Source organism: Microtus pennsylvanicus, chromosome 9, assembly GCF_037038515.1.
Source record: "Microtus pennsylvanicus isolate mMicPen1 chromosome 9, mMicPen1.hap1, whole genome shotgun sequence".
NCBI lineage: Eukaryota > Metazoa > Chordata > Mammalia > Rodentia > Cricetidae > Microtus > Microtus pennsylvanicus.
The window spans coordinates 53,248,042-53,266,904 of NC_134587.1; the positions used below are offsets into that span (position 1 = coordinate 53,248,042).

The 18,863-nt window shown below is 37.3% G+C and overlaps 1 protein-coding gene across 4 annotated transcripts in view; it reads left to right on the forward strand.

Annotated features, from left to right (window-relative positions):
• The window catches only part of Strbp (spermatid perinuclear RNA binding protein), a 130,942-nt gene that overhangs the window by 55,439 nt on the left and 56,640 nt on the right, over positions 1–18,863 (forward strand). For all 4 annotated transcript variants that reach the window (XM_075986093.1, XM_075986095.1, XM_075986092.1 and 1 more), the window contains 2 exons: positions 4,359–4,524; positions 12,955–13,099. In XM_075986093.1, the coding sequence (XP_075842208.1) occupies positions 4,359–4,524; positions 12,955–13,099 (311 nt within the window). The remainder of the gene's footprint in view (positions 1–4,358; positions 4,525–12,954; positions 13,100–18,863) is intronic.

Sequence of the window (18,863 nt, forward strand, 5' to 3'; positions counted from 1 at the left end):
ACATAGTGTTAATGTTCATTTTGTGTTATTTGTAGAAGGAAGGACTAATGGAAGCCTGGCCTTCTAACAGTTACATGGGAAGTATTTTAGGCAGTAATAGTAGTGATCCATAAGATGAAACCACTCTGCTGCCTGCAGTCAGATCATGAGATTTTATGTCATGCCAGTTTGGAGGTATTGTTTTGAGCACTGTTGTTATGATTAGAGTAAGTCTTCCTATTCTGGGAAAATAAAGTTTACTTGATTGGTTGTACCATATTTATAGGTTTAAAACATTACTTTAGTTTTGGTTTATATAAGTGAAAAATAAGGCTTCAGAATTTCTCCTCAGCTTTCAGTTTTGTTTCACTGTGGTGAGTAGACAAGGAAGAGTAGAATAGAATTGGTAAATGGATGGTCTGTACTGAAAGATAGTGCGACTTTTTCCTCTTTAGTTCAAAGGCAAGCAGTGAGCTTCATGCTGAAGAGCATGGCAACTGACATGTAACTGCACACTGGAGTGTGTCTCAGTTTGTAGGTTCTTGTAAGTAATCCAGCGTTTCTCAAATATGATGCTTTAACATGGTAATTCTTTAATTTGGGGCTCATGGTAATGATATTTTCCAGTGATTAGATTACTTAGGGACTCACATAGTGAGGCTTTCTCTGTATATATTTTAGTTCTTAGGCAAGTTAAGTCATTAATGGTTTCCAGATTTTAATTCTAGTATTTATGCTGTTTTTTTCAAGATTTTTAAAAATTAGGACTTTTATACACAGCATTCCTGTTCCTATTCTTTATTATTGAGATTGGCTTAGTTGTAGAAAGCAATCAGACAATTTTCTGAGTTAGATAAAATTACTTTGCTTTAAATAAATGCTTTAAAAGAATATGTGATCTACACTTTCTTTCAGTCTTTAAAATACAGCTTTATGTTTGGATACTCTTCGTTGTCTGTGTCAAGTCTGCATTTGTGGAAAAATTTCAGGTTGGGTACTTGTCTGTAATTTCTTGCCACATTGTAGAACTCAAGGAGTACCGAGTATATCTGTTCATTACTCTGTGTAAACCAAGGGCCGATGTATCTTACGTTTAGAGTTGTGTTCCATGGACACCCGTATTTGGGCTCCTGGTCTACAATAAATGCTTCAAAGAGCATGAAGATCAGCAAGATCAGGCAGAGCGTTGTTAAGCACAGTCTAGTGTCAAGCTCTTATGTCTGTGCTTTTCTTTGAATCTATTTGTTTACGTTTTTACAGTCTTGACTCCAAAGTCAAATCAGGGGCATTAGGTCCCACAATTTATATGACTAGCAATGTCAGAACTGTTTCTTCAGTTTATTTTATTGATTTACTTGTTTTCCAGTAACTGTTATATTCAAATTCATCATGTAAGTTCAGGACTTTAGAATTAGGAATTAGTTTGTCTGCTCAATCATACTATCTTTTACATGTGGAATGAGATGAGACATGTTATAACTATAATTTAGAATTTAATAAGTGCGCTTATTACTTACATTACCGTGTGCAACCTACTTTTTCCAGATCATTTTTCATTATTTCAATGAACCAACTAGCCTGTTATTATTGTGTGTGTGTGTGTTTGTGTGTGTGTGTGTGTGTGTTGGCAAAAGTAGTCTCTGTGTCTTCCAGATTCCCTTGCTTCCTTTTTCCTGTTACTTATGTTAGTAGAAGTGGTCTTGAGCATTCTAGGCAAGTGCTCTACCATTGAGCTATATATCATCTACTTTTTTTCTTAGTATCTGTGCTTAAGTTTCCTCTGGATAAATTAAAGAAGAGGGAGATAAAATGCTGTTGTTTCTAGTAATCAGTAAAAGCTTTATGAGGCTGACATTGGTGGCACATGCCTTTAATTATAGCAGTTGGGAGGCATAGGAAGGTGGATCTCTTAAGTTTAGCCTAGTCTATAGATCCATTTCGGTTCTAGTACAGCCAGTGCTACAAAGAGAAAGCCTGTCTTTAAAAATAAAAAGTCGGGGAGGGGAGGGAAAGAAAAATACTTTATTATAGAGGTAGTATTTAGAAATGGCTCAGAGGATCTGGTAGGGTTTTGGTAGCAGTGAAGGCAAAGCAAAAATCTCTGCAAAGGTTTAGATGTGAAATAAATATAAGAACTGTTTGAGAAATAGTTGTTATTTACTGAGGTTTTAATGTATGTTGAGCTCTGACAAAGTTCCTTGCTTATATTGAATTCTATGAGAACTGCTATATGAGAAAAGGTTTAGTCCTGTTTTATGGAGAAGGAAACAGGTTCAAAGAAGTCAAGTATGTGTAATCCATCCTCTCTTACACAGTCATAGAGCCAGAGTGTAAACCAGGAAGCCAAGAGGCCTTCTAGATTGCCTGCTACACTGTGTTGAATGTCCAAATGTTCACAGGGACATAAAGGAAAATATGTGGGATGTCATCCAAAATAGTGGTTTGGAGAGATTTTGCAGTATTCTGCATGTAATAGTGTAGTTATATATGTATTTTGATAAACAAATCTTTCCTGAAGACCGGAGGCAGAGCTAAAGCCTCTAGAGGTCAGGCAATGGTGACACACATCTTTAATCCCAGCACTAGAGGGAATAAAAAATGGGGGGGGGGGGTAGAGAGAGGCTTAGCCTGTTTAGTTTGTGATTATCCAGCCATGGTAGAGGTAAGACTTCTCTAGTGGCTTGGCTGCTTTGCTTTTCAGACCTTCAGGCAAGATTTATTTACTAAAATACAAATAATATAATAGATCAAAGGTGCTAGAGGTAAGGCTAATAAGGAAGGGGTTATCGAAATACTCTAGTGAGAATTTGAACAGACTAGTTTGAAGACAAGATTTTTCAAGGTGACTATGGAGAAGGGACTATACACATTAGTGAACCAGAGAGGGTGAGACAGAGTAAGGAACAGTTCAAGATTACTGGTGGCAGATTCCAATAGTTATTTGCATTTGTCTCCATCTCGACTTACACTGTCTTTATTGCCTTAATGTTTATTGAATCTCTATGATGGCTCAGGCACTGAGTGGGTAGTTAATTTTTAACTTCCCGTCTAATTTGTATCACAGTATAGTACTGTCTTCTTCATTTCATTCTCATTTTCATTTTCTTTTGACTAACTGGCAATTATTTGCTAAATCATGCTCCTTCCAGTCTAGTCAAACTTTACTTGCTTGTCATCTGTAATTGTAACTGTTTCTTTAGAAGCAACCACAGAATGTAAAGAGCCTGACTGTTATGGTCAAGTCTCCTGAGTTTAAGTTCAGGCATTGATATGCTAATTAAAAAGAAAATAAGTTTATTTATCATGTATGTTGGGTAGTGGTGTGGTGTGTGTGTGCATATGTGAGTATATGGTGTGTGCATATGTGAGTATATGGCATGTGTGCTTCACATGTTGGGGCCATAGGTTGATGTTGGGTTCTCCTTCATTCTTTCCCTCTGTCCATAGGTTGATGTTGGGTTCTCTTTCATTCTTTCCCTCTGTCCATAGGTTGATGTTGGGTTCTCTTTCATTCTTTCCCTCTGTCCATAGGTTGATGTTGGGTTCTCCTTCATTCTTTCCCTCTGTCCATAGGTTGATGTTGGGTTCTCCTTCATTCTTTCCCTCTGTCCATAGGTTGATGTTGGGTTCTCCTTCATTCTTTCCCTCTGTCCATAGGTTGATGTTGGGTTCTCCTTCATTTTTTCCCTCTGTCCATAGGTTGATGTTGGGTTCTCCTTCATTCTTTCCCTCTGTCCATAGGTTGATGTTGGGTTCTCTTTCATTCTTTCCCTCTGTCCATAGGTTGATGTTGGGTTCTCTTTCATTCTTCCCCTCTGTCCATAGGTTGATGTTGGGTTCTCTTTCATTCTTCCCCTCTGTCCCACATTCTTTAAAATGTTTTAAGATGTCTCTCACTGGACACCAACCACCAGGGAATGTTCCCATATCTCTTTCCCTAGTGTTCCTGTACTCAGCTTTTTTGTGGGTGCTGGGGATTAGATTTCAGGCCATCATCAGTGGGTGAAGCAAACACTTCACCCACTGAGCCATTTCCCCCAATTTTTCTCATATGTTCTTTAGTTACTGCTAAAATTTACAGAAGTGTAAAAACAGTAGTTTGAAAAAATATTGGAGGTGCTCGAATATTCTTGGGATTCTTGAGTAATAGAGGTGTTATAATGAATTAAAATACCTATAGTGTGACATATAATCCTTGTTCAATTTTTAGGGAAAAGTAACTTTAAATGTGAGAGCCTTAAATCTGAGGTTTAATTTGTAGATTTTTGAATGTATATAATAGTTTATTTATGTAGGTATTCAGGAAGGCAATGTATGATTAATTGTAGTTTGGGAAATAGGTTATAGAAAAAATAATAATATTGCCTTTTTATTTGTAGGGATCAAGGTGGCCGGACATTGTGTGGTGTAATGAGGATTGGCTTGGTTGCAAAAGGCTTGCTGATTAAAGATGATATGGACCTCGAGCTGGTTTTAATGTGCAAAGACAAACCCACGGAAACCCTGCTAAATACAGTCAAAGATAACCTTCCTGTTCAAATTCAGGTAAGAAGTGTTTAACTGTATTTGAGAATTTGTAAAGAGTTGAGAAACAGTGATCTTGATGACTATTAACAAGAATTGGTAAGTCAGAGATAGGTATTAAAAAAAAGAATGCCAGTGTGATTTGGTCAGTGATGAACTCACATTTAAAGCACATTTCTGGTGACTTATACTCAGGATATATTTACCAAAATAAGTCTTAAACCTTACATGCATGTCTTGCTGAGACTCTATATCTCCCTACCCCCATTTTGTGTATGTCTCTAAGTATTATAAAATTCATGGAAGAGTTGGCGAGGTACAACAAAGAAGGTCCAGCCCTGGCGGAGGTGGTGCACGCCTTTAATCCTAGTACTCAGGAGTCAGTGGCAGGTGGATCTCTGAGTTTGAGGACACCCTGATCTACAGAGTGAGTTCCAGGACAGCTTGGGATCCATAGAGAAATCCTGTCTCTAAACCCTCCCCCATCCAAAAAAAAAAATCCACACAACTGTAGATAATTTCATAATGATACCTTAAAATTTAAAAATGATTTGAAGATTTGGGGCCTGGAGAGAGAGATGACTCAGGTTAAGAGCATCATCTACTCTTAATGAGGTTTTGAATTTAGTTCTCAGCAACCGCAAGGTACCTCACAACTATCTATAATGATATGGTGCCCTCTTCTGGCCTGCAGGCATACATGCAGGCAGAACACTGTATAAATAATAAGTAGATAGTTTAAAAAGATGAAAGATTTGGTTAAATTTTAAATATATTATTGTGTGTGTGTGTGTGTGTGTGTGTGTGTGTGTGTGAAGCCAGAGGACAACTTTGTGGGGTCAGTTCCCTCTTCTTACTTTTAAAAAAAAAATATTTTATTTAAATATTTATTTATTATGTATACAATATTCTGTCTGTGTGTATGCCTGCAGGCCAGAAGAGGGCATAAGACCCCTTTACAGATGGTTGTGAGCCACCATGTGGTTGCTGGGAATTGAACTCAGGACCTTTGGAAGAGCAGGCAATGCTCTTAACCTCTGAGCCATCTCTCCAGCTCCCCAACCCCCTTCTTACCTTTGTATGGATTTTGGGGACTGAACTTAGGCTATCAAGCTAGCATACCAAACACTTTGACCTCTTTTAGGTCTTAAGAATTAGTTAATTTAAAGTCATGCATTTCTTAAGTTTATAGAAACTCACTCTTCCTGGTTGGTTTCCAAGTTGTTTTCCCATCGGGTTGGGTTTAGAAAGTTTTAATGCTGGCCTGCTTTTGGGCCTTGGCCACCCTAAGTCCCACCTTGCCCACTTATCACAGAGATGTATTCAACATTGATTAGGAAGTTGAGATTGTCTTTCATTTCAGTTATGTGTTACCTGTAATCTATTGGATTGTACTTACTTGGTAATTTAGGCTATCTTCATATCTGTATCACAGAAATAGATGTTAGCCCATATAAGTCTAAAGTTTTTTTGAGTTGGTAAATGCTCACTTGTCTGCCCATGCTTGCTTGCTTCATTCATTCTTGAAAAATAATATATTTTTAAGGATTTTTATTTTTTAATCTTTCTAAAAACAATCTTAATTTATATAGCAATCCCAGTACCCTCTCCCTCCGGGTCTTTCCACTCCTCCCACCTTCTCCCCACCCCTCCCCTTATCCACTCCACAGAGAGGGTGATGCCTCCCATGGGGAGCCAACAAAGTCTGTTACATCACTTGAGGCAAGACCTCCCTGTGTCTAGGCTGAGCAAGGTATCCCTCCCTCCATAAGGAATGGGCTTCAAAGAGCCAGATCATGTACTAGGGATAAATACTGGTTCCACTGCTAGTTCCTCCACAAACTACCTATGCAATGCAACTGTCACCCACATTTAGAGGGTCTAGTTTGGTCTTAGGCAGGTTCCCCAGCTGTCAGTCTGGGCTCAGTGAGCTCCGACTAGCTCAAGTCAGCTGTTTCTGTGGCTATCCCCATCATAGTCTTGGCTCCTTTGCTCATAATATTGCTCCTCCCTTTCTGTGACTGGATTCCAGGAGTTCAGCTTAGCTGTGAATCTTTGCATCTGCTTCCATCAGTTACTGGATGAAGTTTCTATAATGACAATTAAGGTAGTCATTAATCTGACTACAGAGGAGGGCCATTTGAGGCAACCTCTCCACTATTGCTAGGAGTCTTAGCTGAGGTCATCATTGTGGATTCCTGGGAGTTTCCCTAGTCCCTGGTTTCTTGCTAACCCCACAATGACTCCCTCTTTTAAGGTATCTCTTTTCCTTGCTCTCCTTCTCTGTTCTTTACCCAACTCAGTTTTCTTGATCCCTCATGTTCTCCTCCCCCTCTACCCTTTTCCCCTCCCCGTTCTCCTTTCAACCTCCCCATACTCTACCCACACTGCCAATTTACTAAGGAGATTTTGTCTACTTCCGCTTCCCAGGGGAAGGATCCATGTATGTCTCTCTTAGGGTTCTCTCTGTTTCCTGTCTTATCTGGGTTGTAGACTGTATGCTTGTTATCTTTTGTTTTATGTCTGATATCCACTTATATACCATGTTTGTCTTTCTGTGTCTGGGTTACCTTACTCAGGATGTTTTTTTCTAGTTCTATCCATCTGGCTGCAAATTTCAAGATGTCATTTTTTTAAATGCTGAGTAGTAATCCATTGTGTAAATGTACCACATTTTCTTTATCCATTTTTTTTATTAATTTTTTTTTAATTAGAAATTTCCACTTCCGCTCCACCTCCCTTTCCCCTTCCCCTCCCCCCTCTCCCTCCCTCTCCAGTCCAAAGAGCAGTCAGGGTTCCCTGCCCTGTGGGCAGTCCAAGGTCCTCCCCCCCTCCATCCAGATTTAGGAAGGTGAGCATTCTTTATCCATTCTTTGGTTGAGGAGCATCTAGGTTGTTTCCAGGTTCTGGCTATCATGAATAATGCTGCTATGAACATAGTTGAGCAGATATCCTTGTGGTATGGGTTTGTATCCTTTGGTATATGCCCAAGAGTGGTATTTCTGTGTCTTGAGGTAGATTGATTCCCATTTTTTTGAGAAACCGCCATACAGTGGCTGTACAAATTTGCACTCCCATCAGCAATGGCGGAATGTTCCCTTTACTCTACATCCCTCTTTAACATAGGCTGTGGTTAGTGTTTTTGATCTTAGCCATTCTGGCTAGTGTAAGATCATATCTCAGAGTCATTTTGATTTGTATTTCCCTGATGGCTAAGGATGTTGAGCATTTCCTTAAGTGGCTTTTGACCATTATAGAGAATCCTTTGTTGAGAATTCTCTGTTTAGATCTGTACTCCATTTTAATTGGATTATTTGATATTTTGATATCTACTTTCTTGAGTTCCTTGTGTATTTTGTAGATCAGCTCTTTCTCCAAAGTGGGGTTGGTAAAATTTTTTTTCCCAGGCTGTCATTTTGTCTTGGGACTGTGTCCTTTGCCTTACAGAAGCTTCTCAGTTTTAGGAGGTTCCATATATTGTCGATCTCAGTGTCTGTGCTACTGGGGTTATAATTAGGAAGCGGTCTCCTGTGCCTATGCGTTCAAAACTAGTCCTTACTTTCTCTTCTCTGAGGTTCAATGTGACTAGATTTGTTGAGGTCCATTTGGATTTGAGTTTTGTGCAAGATGATAGATATGGATCTGTTTGCATTCTTCTACATGTTGACATCCAGTTATGCCAGCACCATTTGTTGAAGATGCTTTCCTTTTTCCATTGTACAATTTTGGCTTCTTTGTCAAAAGTCAGGTGTTCATAGGTGTGCAGATTAAATATAAGGCTCTTTGATTTGATTCGATTGGTCCACCTGTCGGTTTTTGTACCAATACCAAATTGTTTTCATTCATTCTCTATAGTAGAGATTGAAGTTTGGGATGGTGTACAGGACTGTTTAGGCTATTCTGAGTTTTTTGTTTTTCCATATGAAATTGAATTGTTTTGGGATTTTGATGTGGATTGCATTGAATATGTAGATTGTTTTTGGAAAGATTGACATTTTTACTTTGTTGATTCTACTTGTCCAAGAGCATGGGAGATCTTTCCATTTTCTGATAACTTCTTCAATTTCTTTAAAGACTTGACGTTGTTGTCATACAGGTCTTTCACTTGTTTAGTTAGAGTTACCCTGAGATATTTTATATTGTTTAAAACAACATAAAATTTATTTTTATTTTATGTGTATGAGTGTTTTCCCTGTGTGTGTATGGGTGGTCAGAAGACAACACTGGATCCCCTGGAACTGGAATTAACAAACAGTTGTGAACTGACGTGTTGTTTTTGGAAACTGAGCCTGGGTCTTTTGGAAGAGCAGCCAGTGCTCTTAACCACTGAGCCATCTCTCTAGCCCTGTTTTGTTTCTTTTTAAATTTGTATTCCTTTTAAATGAGGCAGATGCCTTAAAAAAACATGTTTTTGTTCCTGATTTATTTAAGTGTGATTTTGTAAATTTGCAAACTTAAAAAAAACCCCAAATACAAAAATCAGTGTATATTTTTGTATAAAATCTTAGATTTTTTTTGGGTCATTCTGATATATATATGAACCATGTGCTTTGACCTATTTACCCATTTGTTTCCTTCTTTTGTATTATTCTTCTACTTGTTCCCTTCCCAATGTCTTCTCTTTGTTTTCAAGTCTTAAAAACAAACAAACAAACAAACAAATCCCTTGCCTAACTATTTATTTGCTTGTTGTTGAGTCAGAAGATAATTTATAAGAGTTAGTTCTCTCTACAGTTACATTCTGAGGATTGAATTTAGGATTGGCAGGAAGCATCTTTAGCCACTAAGCTAAGCTGTCTTGCCACCCTGCTTTATCCTTTTTGAAAATCTAGTTTCTCTTAAGAAAGAAAACTTAAAAGGTGGGGCCCTGGAGAGCTAGCTCAGTGGTTAAGAGCACCTGCTGCTTTGCAGAGGACCCAGGTTCAGTTCCCAGTACCCACAAAGGTTGCTCACAGCTATTTCTAACTCCAGGATATCTGATGCTCTCTTCTGGCTTCCATCAGCACTGCACACATATGGTGGACTAACATGTACATAGGCAAAATATTCATGTACATTAAATGAAAATAAACAAAACTTTAAAAAGAAGAGAATCTACATACTACTTGTCTTTGTGACCCTGTCTTATCATTTGCCCACATGATCCTCTCTGGTTCCATCCATGTTATTGCAAACAATATAACTTAGTTCTTATTGAGTAATAATTTGTTGTGTAAAATGGGCCTTTCCCCCTATTTATGTGAATTTGTAATTTGTTATAGTTTATTTGGGTCACTTTCTCTGTATTATACATGCTAACTGAACTTCAGAACTGTCTATTTAGTTTTTGTTTTTTGGGTTTTTTTTTGATTTAGAGTCTCTGTATGCCTCTGTTTCTCAAGTGTTGGCTTTAAAAGCTCCTATAGTAACTTTTGGGGACCATTTTATTCTGTTTTAATTCTGAAAATATTCTTTCCTAAATAAAACTATATTTAGATATTCTATTTTCAGTTTTGGTGGAGCAGTTTTTTTTTTCAATTATTTTTATTTGTATTGGTGTTTTGTCTGCATGCATGTCTGTGCGAGGGTGTCAGATCTTGGAGTTACAGTTGTGAGCTGCCATGTGGGTGCTAGGAATTGAATCCAGGTCCTTTGAAATAACAGTCAATGCTTCTAACCACTGAGCCATCTCTCCAGCCCAGAGCAGCTTTTTTTATTTGTTAAAAGTAGTTTCTTTCAGCCTTGCAGTCTCCCTCCCTTCTTCCCATCTTTCTTTTAAAACTGTTGCAATCATTTGAAGATGGAGAGTAATAGCTGTGTGAGCTTTACAGGATAAAGGGTTTTGACAAGGAAGGTCTAGTAATATGTTTGAGGCTAATAATACTTTATAGCTATTTTTTTTTAAGGTTGGGGGGGGAAGGTCTTCCTACATAGCTCTGTTTGTTCTGGTACTTTTTGTAGACCAAACTGACGTAGATTTGATACAACAGTCTATACAATAGTGTTTTCTCTGTGCAGGTTTCACTTTTTGAACTCTGCATTGTTCCTTTCTCAAGTGAGGATTGTTATTTTTGGGTACCACAGTCTTAAAATGTTATTGTTGATCTAGTAAATCTTCACAGAAAAAAAAATCACAAAGAGAGAGTAGAGATTGTGCAGACCATCTCAAATTTTAGGAACTTTGGGCTTTCTTGGCTAGAGAGGACTAAAAAGACATAAATATTCTGAAGTCCTTGAAGGATTATGTTAGAAGAGATGAAAGAGACTTGAACACTTAGGGCCAGTGGTGGATATTATGATTCCTATATTTCAATTTAACGCAAAGTCATTATAGCTTCCTAACAATGAATTTTCTGTATCTGGGTGAAGGTACATTTCATTGGAAAGTGGTAATCTTAATTGTCCACACATTTCTCTCTAAACCTGTGTCTAAGCATCCATACATTACTATTGTAATATTTCAGGAAATAATTTGAAGTATGACCTTCACATATGCCCTGCTACTCTACTAGTTGTCTGTGTGTCCGTGTGCACAGTCAAGAAATAATAATCTCTAATGGGAGCTTACTTTCTTACAGACCAAATATCTTTTCTGAATAATAACTATAGGAACAGTTTGGTTATTTACTACCTTAATATAATTGAGGTCGAAAATACACTTTTTTTTTCTCTCTGTACTCTTTTCCAGGGTGATTTTAGAGCTTCTTTATACAAAGGAGGCATAGGATGACAAACCCAATAACCTTTGAAGTTAGTCTACTCCAAGCTCACACTATGTTTATAATTTTGGATGTGTCTATTAATTGACAATTTTAGTTTGATTTCCAATAGATATCTTAAAATTTTCTAAAAATAATTTGTTTTATATGCATTGGTGCTTTGCCTTAATTATGCCTGTATGAGGGCATCAGTTTCCCTGGAATGAGTTACAAGCAGGTCTGAGCTGCCATGTGGGTGCTGGGAATTGAACCTAGGAAGAGCAGCCAGTGCTCTCTATTCACAACTGAACCATCTCTCTAGGTTGAATAGATATCTCTGTGTGTGTCTGTGCGTGTGTGTCTGTGGGCTTGCATGTGGAGGTCTGATCACAATTTGGTGTGTTCCTCTTCCTCAAGCACTGCTCTTGTTAATTAGGATAGGCAGGATGGTTGGCCATCGAGCCCCAGCGATCTGTGTGTACCCATCTCCTCAGTTCAGGGTCTCTAGGAAGGTGCCACTGTGCCTTTTATTTAAAAAACAAATACTTTTATTTAATGTTGTGTGCACCATGTAGTGATGCCTGAGGAGCCAGAAGAAGGCATTTGGTCCTCTAAACCGGAGTTACAAATGGTTTATGAGCCACCATATGGGTGCTGGGAGCTGATCTCTGGTCCTCTCTAAGAGCAGCAAGTGCTGTTTACCACTGAGCCATCTTTCCAGTCCTGTCTATTGTTTTATGTGGGTGCTGGGATCAGACTTGAGTCTTCATGCTTGTGTGGTAAACACGTTATAACCAACTCATTTCTCCAGCTCTCTAATAGATAACTTTAATGATTTTTTTCCTTATTGGCAAAATGGTTGTGAATAGTTTGTGTGTGTGTGTGTATGTGTACGTGTGCATGTGTTTGTTTATTTTACTTCTGGTTCTTCCATTTATAGTGAGGTCTTTTTTTTTCTTTTGCTTCTTATGTTCAATATTAGGGCAATAACTTTTCTTTTTCTTACTATTTGGGAAGTATTTAATATTGAAATAGTATTTTTTATAAATGACTGAGTTCGTTTCAAACATACCTTATATTTGTATTATTTATTTAGTTATAATTTATTGTACTATTTAATATACAATTTGGATTATTTTATGACAGCCTTAAGATTGTATGTTTATTTCTATGCATGCTAAAAACAGCAATGTAAATTTCCTTGTGGATGTCATTTGGATTATCTCATAATGATAAGTCTTAGTGGAATGACTTCTGAGATCTGTTATACAAGGCAACTAACTTTATACTCATTCTTTCATGTGACTACAAGTCATTCATACTTTATTGATTTACTTTAGAAATTTGTATAATTTATATTCATAAATCCTTGGTAAGTAGTTGTTTAGATTCTTTTGTCAACAGTGCTATAATTTTGAAGATCATTTCCAGCTATCTACTGTTGTATAATAATTTACAGTAATAATTTCAAGAATATTTATATTCTAATTATAATGCTGCTGGTGACATTTCACATGGAAGAAAATGGATTTAAATATTATTTCATAATTGTCTGCATGGTTGACATTATGATCCTTTTATGAGGGATGGAGAATGGGCTTGTTTAAGTTGAGAGAGGTTATCCCTGAAGTAAGGAACTAGTTACAGTTGTGGATTTTATTTACTTTTTTGCATAGTGATATTAATAGTTAATATTAGTCACAAACTTATCACAAGTGTCCCATTTAGAGATTTTAATCTGATTGAGTGTTTTTGATTTCTTGGTGACTTTTAGAAACTGACAGAAGAGAAATACCAAGTGGAACAATGTATAAGTGAAGCTTCCATTATAATTCGGAACACGAAAGAGCCCACACTGACTTTGAAGGTGATACTTACTTCTCCTCTAATTAGGGACGAATTGGAGAAGAAAGATGGAGGTACATGTGTGTATATATATCCACATACATACATATCTATGTTTTGTTTTGTTTATGTAACAACTCTTTTCCATACTGTGATAACTATGTTTTGGGATTTAGGAGGTTATAGACTTCATTTGCTTCTGTATGCTATCCCGTGATATTTTTAAAGTTTTGTTTTTACATAGTATATTTTGCAGTTTCAGAGACCTGTGTATCATGTGGGCTTTAATTCTGCTTTAATTTTCCTACATTTCGATGATCTGTTTTCCTTTTTTTAGTATAATTTGAAGTCATTGGTATCTGCTAACCAGTTCTATTATACTGGCTTACTGATCAGATTCAGAATTAAATATAGTCTAAGACAGAAGTATTTTAAAATTTGCTTGCTTATTTTGAAATTATTCACATGTTGTGTTTGACTTCTAATAATTACATACCCTTAAAAATTTTAGTTACTTGCCGGGCGGTCGGGGCGCACGCCTTTAATCCTAGCACTTGGGAGGTAGAGGCAGGGGATCTCTGTGAGTTTGAGGCAAACCAGGTCAACAGAGCAAGATCTCAGGACAAACTGAACTGTTACACAGAGAAAACCCTGTTTCGAAAAACAAAACAAAACAAAAAAAGTTGAATTTCTTGTGTGTACATTTGGCTTATAGAATAAAAAGAATTAGTGAGTATATTTTACTCTTTTAATCTTCAGAGAGTATATTTGTGTGTCTGTTTGTGTGTGTGTATGGGCATATGTGCACACACTCGTAAATTTTTATTTTGGAGTCAGGGTTTCCCTGCATAGCCCTGTTGACTTGAAATTTGCTATGTAGAATTGTATGGCTTTGAACTCAGATACTTATGCCTGCTTCTACCTCTTCAGTGCTGAGATTAAAGGCTTGAGCCAGTTCACCTGCCTTGAGTAAATTTTTGAGAAACTTTTTACCCTATTACATCTTAAATAAGATGTGCGTTAAAAAAAATCACTGTATGACACTGTCATTCTCATAAATATAGAAGAGAAATTACCTAACTGTTGCTAATTTTGAAAAGTAATGAGGTATGTATGGTGATCTTCATTTTCTTATGTTTTATCTTTTCAAGTTATCTTTTTCATACTCTTAGTCCAATTCAAAGATAAATGCCATGAGATATTTTCACTGTGTTGGACCTTTGACCTACTTAGCACTCTGTCAAAACAATTTCAAGGCCCTATGGTATATATGGGCCAGTAGAATATTTGCTATCTCATTTCATACCCCTTTAGCACAAATACCACGAAAGTTAAAACGGAATAGGTCAGTTTTGTAGTTTATTTCAGATTGTTAAATATAGAAAAAGGCACACTTAACTGTGAAGTAGATTTTTGAGTTTTAACTCCTAGACATGAATCATAGACTCCTGGAACTAAAATAGATGGTCACCTTTTTAAAAAAGTTTTTTTTTGGGGAAGGGTAGGTAGGTTAGGTTATGTGGTCGACTAAAAGTCAGAAACCAGATACATCCAATAAATAAAAGTACATCCAATCTATAGTTGGGTTTAATGCCTGTACTTTATTCCTTATGTAACATTTTGTAGCACCTTGGAAGAACCATTCTCTTAAATGGCTTAATTTTTTTTAACAGCAGATCTATGATTTCTGGTTTTCTGGTGTGTCAAGATGAGTTAATTTTGGTAAGCTGTGTTCTACTTGACCCTGTTGTACAAAACCAGCCATTTCTATGTAGAGTTGTAATTATAGGTGCTACTAAACATTATTTTTTCAAGGTTTTGTTTTTGTTGGTTGTTTTTTTGAGATATGGTTTTTCTGTATAGCCTTGGTCGTCCTGGAACTTTCCCTGTTGGACAAGGTTGGCCCCAAACTTACAAAGATCTACTTGCCTTTGCCTCTCGAGTGCTGGGTTTAAAGGTGTGTACCACTACCACCTGGCTCTAAACATTATTTTTGTATTGAGAGATGTTTGTTTATATCTGCTCCTTGCCTTACCTTTCATGGTATCAGGAAAATTCAAAGCTTTTTCTCTTGTGGTTTTGTGTACTTACATGGGGTTTTTTTTGTCATAGCTATCAGTTTTGATTCCCTCAGGCTTAACCTGTTGTTTAAAAACCTTAATTTTGGTACAGAGACACTGAAAACAGGCTCTGTTAATCACAGATTGTGGATTTGTATCAAATAGATTCACAGTCTTTGTTTTAGGTGTGAGGTGTTTTGAGTTACTAAGGATCTAAAGTCTTTTCTGTGCTGACTCATCAGCTGATGAGTTTAGTTAAGGTTAGGGCGTAAACTTGGAGCTGTTTTTTTTCTTAACAGATGTTACTACTCTTCTTGAATGACAGGAAGTTTTTCTTTGCTGTTCTTAACAACTCAGCCCCGTTGACCAACTTGATTATTTCTCAGCTTTTTCATTTTTTTCTATGGGGCCTTTGTCATAGACACCTTTTGTCTATTTCCTGGGCAACTTGGAACATCCAACATAATTGAGCATCTGCAATCTGGATTATGCAGTTCTGTTTGTTCACCTAGACACTATTTCCCTTGATGTAAATATTTCCATCTGCATACGATGGAAACACAAAGCACATTTAGCTTTCAGGGATATCGGGCACTGAAAGCTCTTCCCTTCTCTTCATTTTCTTTCTCAAAGTTAAGCAATGTCTTGTATTATCTTCCTCCATCCTAAGACATTGTATTATAGTATTCTGACTTGCTTTACCACTCCCAAACACACAATTTGCAGCAGATACACAAATTATCTATTTTTCTTCCCTGTCTTAACTTGCTAAGTTTGACAAAATCTAAACGAGAGGAAAGAAAGGTTGAGAGCAGGCAGAGCCAGAGGACCGGGGCTAAGATAGGTCATTAGATTTCTCTTTAATATTTTCTGTGTAGAAGTGGATAACCATTCACTTCAAACCACCATTTATTTATTTTTTTAAAAATATTTATTTATTTATTATATGTACAATATTCTGTCTGTGTGTATGTCTGCAGGCCAGAAGAGGGCACCAGACCCCATTACAGATGATTGTGAGCCACCATGTGGTTGCTGGGAATTGAACTCAGGACCTTTGGAAGAGCAGTCAGTGCTCTTAACCTCTGAGCCGTCTCTCCAGCCCCCACCATTTATCTTTTAAGTTGTCAAGAGTGAATGAAGCCGGGCGGTGGTGGCGCACGCCTTTAATCCCAGCACTCGGGAGGCAGAGGCAGGCGGATCTCTGTGAGTTCGAGGCCAGCCTGGTCTACAAGAGCTAGTTCCAGGACAGGAACCAAAAGTTACGGAGAAACCCTGTCTCGAAAAATCAAAAAAAAAAAAAAAAAAAAAAAGAGTGAATGAAAAATAACCTTTTTGAGGCAGGTGGATGGATACCTGAGTTCTAGACCAGCCTGGTCTGCAGAGTGAGTTCCAGGACAGCCAGGACTACATAGAGAAACCCTTTCTCGAAAAACAAAACAAACAACAACAACAACAAAAAAGTCTGTTTTAAAAAAATGTCACAAGGGCTGGAGAGATGGCTTCGTGGTTAAGAGCATTGCCTGCTCTTCCAAAGGTCCTGAGTTCAATTCCCAGCAACCACATGGTGAATAAATACTAAAAAAATGTCACAAGTAAGACTTCTTGTATGCTATCAGTGCTAGCATAGTTTAACCCTTTACTAGAAAGCCATTTCCCTAGTACTAGGTATGTCCTTAAAAGAAAAGTACAAGAGCAAAAGCACAGATCTTGCTGCATAATATCTGTGTGTTCAATTGTTCACCTTATTAGTTTTGTGTGACATTGGACACACTTTTTAATTTCAAAGTATAGATAATAAAGAAACAGTAAATTGTTTGCAGCGTTCAGTGAGAGACTACATGTACAGTGGGGTATACAACTAACTTCACAGTAGTGAAGCACAGAAACTACTCTGCTTACAAACACTGTTGTGTGCTCAGACTGTCTCAGCAGAGTGATGTGGTCGTACGAGGTTTAGACAGCTGAGCTACTTATTTACTCATTTTTTAAGTTTATTTTTGTTTTTTTGAGACAAAGACTTAGTATGTAGCTCTGTCTGCTCTGGAACTCACCAAGTACGTCAGGTTGATACACTAGGCTAGCCTTGAACTCAGAGATCCTCCTGCCTAAGTAAGCCTCCTGTATCTAACCCCTGCCACACTCATCCACGTAGCTAAACTTTAAACCACACTTGAAATATGCAGTATTAGTTAGTGTACAGTGTACTCTTTGGTGCTAGTAATGAGCTTGCTTGTTGTGTAGTTATGTTCCTTGGAAGGCAGGTGTCTTTTCCGCCGCCTCCTCCTCCACCTATCCTTTGTCCTAAGCACCTAGCACCGTACCTGATACAGAGGTAGATTACTAGAGAGTACCACACATTAATCTTCACAGGGAATGTTCAGTCAATATACTGTCTGAGAAAATATAGTACAGCGTATAAAAAAAAAGAAAAATTAACAATAGGCAACATCTTACATGGCTTGAATAATATTTATTGGAGATTTATTTCTGTTAGTGTTATACCCACCATGTTATAATCCACATATAAATAAAAAGAAAAAACTCACAATGGCCTTAGAAGGGAGGTAACTGTTAGGCTGTTATAAGCAGGAATGTATCATATTTTGTTTAGCTAATCTGATAGAGTCCAGTATAGAATCCTCTAGTCCCTTCCTGCCTGGGGTTTCTGCATGGACTTGTAGTTGATTGTTTCTTTCTAACCATAAATAACATGACCTTATCTTTGGTGCTTGTGATTTTATAATAGAAATATATTTGTTACTGGGGGGGGATGATAAATTGTTAAAAATTATGTTTACATTGCAGTTGTAAATTAAGAAGATAGTGAAAAATAGTGTTTCCTGTCATACTACTGAGGTAGAGTCAGAGCTTGATAGAGAAGAGTTGTTCTAGAGTTCCTTTTCACCTGTTGATGCCAGGGTGGACTTCTGGCTCTTTTTGGCAGAGGTTCACAGGTATATTTCCTGTTAGGGTCAGGACAGTAGATTGTTGCAGTCCATAATTGTGCTGCAGGTTTTATTTTCCTGCCTTCCCCAGGTGCTGAATATGCCCTACGCAGAGCAAACCTATGGTCATTTTCTTTCAGGGGCTTTATTATCACAATGATAGTGTTTGTGGCATAATTAGACTAAGAGGATAGTGCTTCTTGGTTCTACCTTATTGCTACATCTGTTTGATCATATTACTATGTCCTTGTGTTTTTTTCACGAATGGTAGTTCAGACATAATGTCTTTGCAGAAAACTTCAAGGAATTGAGAGAAAGGAGATTTGAGAATATCCTTAGACATACTAAAAAGTTCTGTAGGGTTAACTGACAGCTCGGCTTTGTCCAGAATTTTATGAAGACTGCCACGATACCTCAGCTCAGTTATTTCACTTTTGAGGAGTCTAGACATATAACACAGCCACATTCATTTATGGCTTTCCTTGTTCTTCCTCTCCAGGATAGTATTTTGTTAACAGGGGCAGATAACTTGCATGTAAGGCACTAAGAAAACATCTGTGCGCTGCAGAACAGTGTTTGCTGGTGGTCACTGATCTAATCTTTAACCAAGTGAGCAGGTTTAGGCATAATAGACTTCTTTTCAGTGCTTCCTTTGTTGCACATACATTGTTCCAGTGCACATAAACATACTAATGACAGATTACAAAATCATTTTTAAAAGCTGTATTTTTCTTTGTATTTGGCATTTTTGTCAATACTTGTCCATTTTATGCTACTTTTTATATTTTCTACAAAGCAAGTGAAATAGGTCATAGTTCTGTACTTTAAAT